The following is a 9,632-nucleotide window of genomic DNA, read 5'->3' on the forward strand; positions in this document are numbered from 1 at the left end:
AATTTTCATAAGCGAAGGCATGATTTTCAGTTTTAAAACTTTAAAAATTCACCTGGACTTTCAGTGACATTGTAATGAATCATCACCCTCTAGTCCAAACCATGACTCAGATTGTAGTGCAGTGTTCACAACAGGATTGGCCATCCCTATTTATGTCACTGACAACCTGCAGGGGAAATCAAATATCTTATGAAAATTTATCCAACTTTGCTACTAAAGGGGGAAATTATCATGATGCACATTTACAGTTACTTTCTGGTCTACTAATTCAATCCATTTCTTACCAACAAAAGGTGGCTTGTTGTGTCACAAGCTTACAATCACATATAAGAAAAAAAAAATTTCTCCTTGCCTAGTAAAAACCCTTAAGTTCCAACTCATGGCTAGGACGTTAACCATCACAGAGCATGTGCCACTTGGCAATTTGTCTCCTGGGGAAGTCACAGATCTCCTTCCAGTGCTCCCCACCGGTTCCTTCAGCCGTTGCACCGAGGACCAACCGCCCAATCACCTCATTTCGGGACCCCCTTTCGGAATCCAAAACCAGAAATTCAACACTTATTTCTTCAAGACCCTCACAAGGAATATCAAAGACAAACAGTTCATTGAATACTGCGTTGGGGGTGCATTTCTTCACATGAGTCTTCTTTTTGGAGATTCTCTTTTTGGCGTGGTACAGGTTCACTTTGACATAGGGATCTGCAAAGGTACACAACAGGTATTGCAGAGCAAAGTTCAGATGCAGAACTGACTGCAAAGTAATGGAGCTTTCTGAGATCCCAGCACACCAAGGTCTTTACAATGAAATGAGTAAGAACAAACAAAGTGTGAATGAAGTGTGACTTTACTCTTATTAACAAAACTGAAAATGAAAAAGCAATTCTAGACTGGAGATTAGAAAAGGAATTGCAATGGCAGAAAAAAAGGGATAACATAAGAGGGCAGAAAGAAGAATGTTCTATTAAGGACATTCTGATTGCTAATAACTCATTCTGGAAAATGAGACAGAAGGAAAAAAAATATAACACAACATCCAACTTTAAAAACCTGTATGATTTGGGACATCTACATCTGAATTTGGGCTAACTTTCTGTTGAATGGGTATTTGAAATGAGGAATATTACTGGCTTTAACTTTTCTGTGGTTCTTTAATCACTTGCTGGATTTTCTTACCGTTGCCCCTTAGTGACTTTTGCCCTGCCATCCTTAGTGTGTGAATTTAGGATCATGTTACTTGACCACATATTTAATCATTTTTAACATTTTTATTGTTGCACCTGATTTAACTTTAGCTCCCTGATCTAAAATTTTAGGACCACATTTTAACTTACAGCATCAAATAATAATAACAGCAGCAATGATAATATTAAAATAAGATGATTCTTTTTTATTTACTTATTTTTGGGTGAAAACAAGGATAAGGCCACTCAACCACCGAGCCACATCCCCAGCCCTATTTTGTATTTAGAGACAAGGTCTCACTGAGTTGCTTAGTGCCTCACTATTCCTGAGGCTACTTTGAACAATCCTCCTGCCACAGCATCCTGAGCCACTGGGATTACAGGCTTGTGCCACCATGGCTGTCTAGATGTTTCTTTTTTTTTTTTTTTTTTTTAAAGAGAGAGTGAGAGAGGAGAGAGAGAGAGAGAGAGAGAAGAGAATTTTTAATATTTTATTTTTTAGTTCTCGGCGGACACAACATCTTTGTTGGTATGTGGTGCTGAGGATCGAACCCGGGCCGCACGCATACCAGGCGAGCGCGCTACCGCTTGAGCCACATCCCCAGCCCTAGATGTTTCTTAATAGACTATATGTTTCTGTGTTTTACAATGCTTCTCAAGGTATTATTATCTCCAATTTTTACAAGGTTTAAGAAATATGCTCAAGAATACTAGCTTAAGAAATTGAAGGATCAAGATTTGAATTTAGATTTTTTTTAATCAATAGTTCATGTTCTTTTTCATCCTGCTATGCAAAAGAGTTTGGGGTTTTGTTTTGTTTTGTGAAATTAGTTATAAAACTAAAAGCTAATTCTTAATACATTTAAAAAGTAATCAAATAATAAAAGTATAGGTTAAATGGGCTTATTAAAAATACTGAAATTAAAAACACTTCTCCTGAACCCTAATAATATTTCTAATTGTGTGCTTTTGGTAATGGTCCCTCACTGTTCCACTTATCAGTGGTTTTTTATTTCAACACCATTCAACTAGGTATTTAGCAGGTACTGGCCTGGTGTTAGCTCTATGTATGTTTCTCCTTATTGCCCGGTAGCATTAGGTCACAGTATTTCAAAAAATGAGAAAAAGTGAAACAATCCTATGATTATGAATAAAAGTAAATCAAAATCAGAGGCTAGTGTTAGTTGGTAGCTATTTTATTCAATGTATACCCACTTTTAGACTGAACCTAAATATTTCAGACACATTCTTACCTGAAAGTCCAGAAACTTCAGATTTAGGAAGGTGTCGAGCTTTTAAAACAACCACAGTGAGAGTATTTGTGGTAGACTGATAGCAGAGGGAGATCAGTAGCTCACCCCGTCCTGAAGACTTCTAAACAAAGAAAAGGGCAGCATAAATATTTTAACATAATTTTGTTAGTTTTAATGTTTGTTTTTTTTAATCAAAATTTTATGGCAATATAATAGCATGGTTATTTAAATGTAATGTTGATATTTATTTTTATTATCATGTGCTAAGGAATCTAGGAGTAACTAAAAACTTTTGTGCAGTGTCACCATGGCCTAAAAACCATTGCTTGCCATCTTGTGGTCTTTTTAGGTACTACATCAAGCTAACAGAGTTGGCCACGCCCATTTCTTTACAAATGTTTTAAAGGATATTTACATTATACTTAACAGAAAGATATGTATTTTTTGTTTTTGTTTTTGTTTTATTGATACCTACACTGTTTTAAGTTATTAAAGTTACTATGATTACCTAATCTTTTGAATGGGTGTATGTAGGATCTACTGGCACAAGTTTGATTTGATTTCAAATTCATTAGCACTGATATTGTCAGAATTTGAGTTCAGATCAAGTGAGCATTATTCTGACTCCCATCATTCTCCTGTCTCAGAGTGGTGATGGTGTTAAAAGTCTTTGCCTCTTCCTTACCTTTAACTCTCTGTTTAATCTAAGAAATAAATTGAATTTAAGTCTTGAAGCGACTCAGGATTTTTAATACAATGTTTTTGGACAGTGCCATAGAATCCTTCTTTGTATACTTCTTAGATTTAATTTGTACTTAAAGAAATAAAGTAATAGGACCAAGAACTCAAACTCCAAATTTTAACTAAAAGTAGCAAAATGATGATTTGGGACTTAGTTATAGCCAAATGATGGCTGGGGCAGCATTTTAAAACAACAATGTATTTAAACAAAACCTGACATGGGGCAGCTGTATGAATAAACACTCTAAGAGAAATGGAGACAGATTGTTAACTCCACTGTGCCAATGAACAGGTGGCTGTCTCAAATAAATTTATATAATCTCTGAACCTTTATTTGCATTAATTTCAACAAATAAAAGAAAAGGAGGTGGAGGTGGTCAGAATAAATTCTGAAGTTGTTTGGGCACTAAAATACTAATTTTTTTAAAGAACTGAAATTAGTTAAATTAGTACATTTACTAAATTTTTGAAATCCTAACATCATAAACATGCTATCCTGAAATACCACTATTAGAATCAGTGTTGATTTCTGTATTTAAGGTGGAAATAAGATAAACTGTGTTTAATTGAAGAATATCATTTCCTAATCCCAGAACTCCCAAAGTAGTATAACTACAGAGACAGAGTAACTCGTTTCCTATTATACAACATAGAGATGGGCATTTATTATTCAGTATGATTTGATGTCTCCTCCTTGAAAAGCAGTTCCATAAAAAGTCAATATGAATTCCAAATCCTTAGATAGAATTGATTAGATTTTCAATTTCAATTTCAGTTTCAAATTCAATTATGCTGGCCTTGAAACAACTTTGTTAACTTAGTTAGGATTAAGAAGTAGCCATATGAGTTTTAAAGTAACAATGTTTGTCACAGTACTTACAATAGGAATCAACAAAAATGTATATAGATGATATTTAAGTACTCATAAAGGAAAACTATTTATTTATACCATTAAACTATTTTGAGTATTTCAGATGTGGGTTAAATTTTCTCACATTTGCTCTGTTCTCTTGTTATCTATTTGACTATAATGAACAATAATTAAACATGATATGGATGATATGTATAAACATCATTTTAATGAAGATTCCTTAAAAACCTACATTAAAGGTTGTTTATAAATAAGGACTCAAAGTATTACCCTAACATTTCTTTTGATGATCTCTCTGTTCATTAACATTTTTCCATCAGATAATTCAATTCCTGAGAGAGGAATAAGGACTTCTCCAATGATATCATCTCTTGAAAACCTGTCAAAACTCAAGATTGTGAAGTGCAAGGCCAGCTCTTGGATCTGGGTGTAGGGAATGCCATAGAATGTGAAGGTCTCATCAAAAGCTGGATCCAAGGTCTTCCTCAGCACTCTGGTTTTCACTTTATGCTTCTTCTCGGGGAGGATGGTCATTTTGATGTACGGGTCAGAGGTCATAGACTGCTCATCCATGGCTGGCAAGCCCCGGGCCTCCTTGATGTTCACCACGAATGCCTTCTTCTCAAAGTTGTACTCTAGGGAGAAGAAGAGGGTTCCCAGCTTCTCTTGCTTCTCTTCTGAAGTGAGGGATGTGCTGGATTTTAAGCTATCAGGGGAAACTGCCTCTTTTTCTCCTTCTAATAAGAGCTTCGGGGTCACATTTTCTGGATCAGAAGGGCTGCCCACTTTGAGGTTTGTTTTGGGGAAATTGCCATTAAGATCTCTCTTCTCAAGATCAAGATGCAATGAATTCTTTGGCACAGCTAGCTTATTCTTGACATCATTCTTGTCATCTCCTCCAAACTTCTTTTTGCTATTTAGATTTTCAGGATAAATATCGACTCCTTTAAGCACATGAACAAACTTGTATGGAGGAGTCTTGTTAGACTTGGATGATTTTCTCTGACAGCAGATCCATGCAAAGAGAGAGACAGTGAAGACGAGTCCGAATGCACTGAAGATCCCCACCACTGTGGGGATTTCATCTGAAAAATCAAGTGACCAATAACATATATTAAAGGAGCAGAATGGAGATATAATCCTATTGGGAAAGCATAGCAGAGCTGGAGATTGCTGCAGGTTGGACACATTGAATTCCTTTCCAGCTGTTCTGGGTATAAGTTATACCCAGTTCACATAAACTTCAGATATAAACACATTCCCTGTGTGACACACAGGGAAAAAACAGTGTGCTAAAAACTCCTTCACTTCAGTAGCTTTTAAAATGAGAAGATGAATCTGGGCCTGGGCCAGATATGGGGGCTCTGTGCTTAATAGCATTGCCTTATCTTTGTTTTCTCAGATAATATGAGTCAACTCCACCACAATGGGTCAGTACTGATTTCATTATCTTTTCATTGACATTTTGAAACTTTCCAAAAGCATCAATTCTTATTGACTATGGAACACTAGATGGACATTCTTCAAATGCTAAGATATTTTGTATTTTATTTTATACTTCTTTTTCCAAAATTCAAGTAGAAAATATTAGGGTCTCAGTGGTTCACACAATTTTTTTAAATGGTGAAATATTATCTGCCATTGCCACAAACTCACTAAAAATTTTCACCTTAATTATGGAACAGTAATCAAGAGGATGATCATTTATTAATGGGAAAAAAAGAACAAAAAAGAAAAGGAATAAGGCCTTATTTTATAAAATCTGTAATGCTGTAACCCACTTGTATGTAAACTCTAAATTATCCAAAGTACAAATTAATTTAAATAGGATTAAAACAGAAGTTTTAGATGAATCATCTTTCCTTAACATGTAATGAAAAGAGTGAGTATTGATAATTTAGAGTTCAATTTTATTCATAAAAAATATTTTTCCTATGATATTTTCACATGAAAGTGGTAATCAAATTGAAATTGGCATTATTTCCTTGAATGAGGGCTCATTAAATCACTGTCCTTAGGTGATATGGATTGTGCATGAAGCTTACCATATTTCATATGTAAGCATATTTCTCAAATCATTAGGAATGTTGTTTAAGTAAAAGCAGTACTGCTACATCTGGACAGAGTATACTAATTGAGTCAATGTTTCATACAATCAAAGTGAATATAACTAATGTAGCATATTATACATTCACTTTACTTCTAGTCCATATTTTACTTCAAATAGGGAATGATGGATTGAAAAGTCTCAGTCAGGAATGGGTTAAGACTTGTTTAATCCCAAGAAGACCAATCTTTTGTTATTTACCTTCCCCACCCCCAAAAATATTCTGCCTACCTACTTTATAATTGCAAAACTAAACTCAAAGAATAAAAGATTGGGGAAGATGAGATAAATAAGTTTCTAAAACTTAAAAAGCAAATAAAACAGGAGCAATAGAAATTTCTGTAGCTTGATTGTGTTAAGAAAATGAATTATGTAAAGCTCGAACAAATCTCTGGATTCCCCAAATAAGAGAAGAAGGAAAAAAAAAAAAAAAACAGAAAGCTGGGGAGAAAGAGGCAAGAGCTAAAGATAATCAGCTTAACTTAGTATCCGCTTTTGAGTTTTCCCTTCTATTCAAGTCTTTATGGGGGGAAAAAAAAAACCCACTCTTGGACATTAATACTCTTAACACCAGGGAGTAAAATCAAAGTCATGAACTGAGGCAATTCTTCAGCCAATGTCAGGTGAACAATAAAAGCAACTGAAAATGATTCTCTTCTAAGTAGACTGATAGCCCATGCTAGAATATGTTTCACTTCCACAGTTCCTGAAAATGCCTCAAGATTAGAAATTTTCTGATTTTTCAGGTCAAAACTTGTGTATACATATCACAATATATACACAAACACACACACACACACACACACACACACTCCTCAATCAGCTAAATGAAAGACTGAAAAAATCATTTATGTACTTAGTATAAAAAATTGTCTATTTAATACACCAAATGAAAAATATTCAAGATATCATGGACTCAGTGCATTCTCTTTTGATAATATCTTAAGCTTTTGAGAGCAAAGATTGTGATCATTTCACTCAGTTTAATAACAATCACCACTTATATATAGATATCACTCCCTCAAACTTCTACAAAATTCCCTGATTTTTTTTTAAAAAAAAAAAAAGAAAGAAAAGAAAAAACTTGTAAAGTAAGTAAAATTCCGGTCTCTTGCTTTTGGAATATAATTAGATATAAAAACACTACTGTTTATTCTAAGAAATAGATCTAATTAAATTGACTGAAACAGTGAAGAAGATCTATGGGGCCAAAAATTCGGTACAGGAAAAAAAGAAATTTAAAATCCCAAACCAGAGCCCCAATTCAAGTTTCTAGCAGCTTTTAGGTAAGTGTGCAACTGGAAACACTTCCCACATCTCTCTGGCTTTAGTTATCTCGCCAGTAAAATGGAATAGGCTGAGCCAGTTGGTTTTGAAAGTCCCTGTAACCCTACTGTCATAGGATTCTGTCTTGCACTAATAACATATTCCAAGGATAGAAGAACAGATAGCCGAGAAAATTAGGGAACATTCTGTAATAAAATGTACATGTCAGGCCCTCAATATGCAAGTTGTTTTATACCAGATCAAACTCTTATGTAACCACAGGCATATTTGGCTCCTCCTAATAAAATACAGATTTGCCTGCAAATAAAAATCGCCTATAAGATAAATGAAAAGAGCATACGAACAACAGACTCCTTTTTTTCCTTCCCACCAATGCATGCTGCAGTTTTTAGAGCTACCTGAACATTCAGGAACTTCTGGAAGGTAGAATCGCCCTAACTGAAGGCAATTTTAAGGAGACAGATATCAAAAAAAAGGGGGGGAGAAATCATAGAAATAAGCCACGGTTAACCGTTTGCTGTCTTCATTTTCCTTTCCAATTCACTACCTAAAAATCTCCATTCAACATCCATTGGCGGGTGGGAGACATTGCCCACCCCGGAGTATTCAAGGAATAAGTTGAGTAACTTGCTTACCAAATTCTTCCCGGCTGGTAGCGATCGGAGCCATTTTTTTGCTGCGTGCTCTGTCCGAGGTGCTGAACAGAAAACTCCCTGGCTAGATGGACTTGCCTGGATCTGAAGAGCCGGCTTTCCCGAGTGCTGAGAACAGCGGCGCAGAGCCCAGGGGACCCACGCCTGGAGCAGGGAGGAGGCGAAGCGGGAGGTCCACTCGCCCTCGCACAATGATTTGCCACCCCTGTTCCTGTTTTGGCTCTTCTGAAAAGCTCGTCTCTGAGACTCCAGACGTGGCTGAAACCCGAATTGACGCAATCCTGACGCTACAGGGCTGAAATCAGCACCTGCCCCCCATCCCCTCCTCCCTTCCAGCCTCTCCTCCTAGCCCTCCTTCTTTGCTTCCTCCCTCCTCTCTGGAGGATTCAGCGCACACTCATCAATTATTTTAACTGTTGGACGACTAGATATTAGCTTTGCTATTCTGCGGGGGCTCACAGGCAACACTGAGAGACGTCCTGAAACTGATTCTTGTCAGTTCCGAATACAAAGATCTTCTGATCACTTAGACGAATAGAAATGTGTCTCTGAGTTATCAGAATAATCTGATGCACAGAGGCAATTAAATGAAAGAGTAAGAAGAGAGAACATTCTGCATCAAACCACCCATCGTAAAATATGAGGATATCTTTTCTTGCTTCCCAAATTTCTCTGACACAAATTCATGATACTCTCTACAGTTGGGATGAAATTCACTACAAATTGATCCAGTTGAAATAAAATAACTGTTTTCCCACTACCATTTCTTATATTCTAATGGAATTATTAGTCTAAACATTTTGCTGATGCTGTTACTCCTTCTGATCTTCCCTTAACTATCTGACATTTGACCAGCTAAAATACTTAGGAACAGATGGGCATAATCCATTCTGTATTCAGACTCACTCTCAGATATGACTTTTGCATATAATAAGACTGCTTCTGAGATGATGTTTATGGTTAAAAGCCCTGACTTCTAAAAGGTCTGTACAAAATAATTACAAAAATTTAACAAAAATCTGAAATAATATTTATTATTGTTATTTTCACAGGAAATGAGATGTTTTTTTTTTTCTGAACTGATGATATTCTTGGGAAGAAAGAATTAGAAAACAATATGGTGTGACATAGTGATTAATTTGTATCTGAAAAATGTGCCTTTTAAAAACTAAAGTTTAGCAATTTTCTAAAGGAGCTAACTTGAGCTGTGAGTCCAACTGTCACTTATTTTCTTACAAAGAATTACTTTGCTCTGGAACTCAGTGAACAAATGACATTCAGTGTGTGCTGGGATGAGAAAGGAGGGGATGCCGGGGAAGTCTCAGAAAGCTACTGTACAAATGACAGTTTCCTGCACATTGGCAAGCAGCGGCCCTAAGCGTCAGCACTGTGTCTGGGGAGATATTGGCTTCAGTCCTTTGCATCATGGAAAATTTTATAAACCAAAGTCTCTTTTCTTTCCCTTTCTAACTTGCTCCCACACACTTGGCATTTTAGCATTCTTCTAACAGATTTTTTTTTAAAACCTTACATCTTCAT

General features: G+C 35.9%; 1 protein-coding gene across 1 annotated transcript; it reads right to left on the reverse strand.

Moving 5' to 3' along the window:
* Positions 1-391: 391 nt before the first annotated feature.
* On the reverse strand, positions 392-8,109 carry SYT4 (synaptotagmin 4; the record flags this gene model as incomplete). The annotated part of the gene is made up of 4 exons (XM_081263713.1): positions 392-699; positions 2,435-2,555; positions 4,317-5,131; positions 8,076-8,109. The coding sequence occupies 4 exons, from the start codon at positions 8,107-8,109 to the stop codon at positions 392-394; spliced, it is 1,278 nt and encodes a 425-aa protein (XP_081119839.1).
* Between the last annotated feature and the right edge of the window lie 1,523 nt (positions 8,110-9,632).

Source organism: Spermophilus citellus (genome assembly GCF_964194105.1).
Source record: "Spermophilus citellus genome assembly, chromosome: 12".
Lineage (NCBI taxonomy): Eukaryota > Metazoa > Chordata > Mammalia > Rodentia > Sciuridae > Spermophilus > Spermophilus citellus.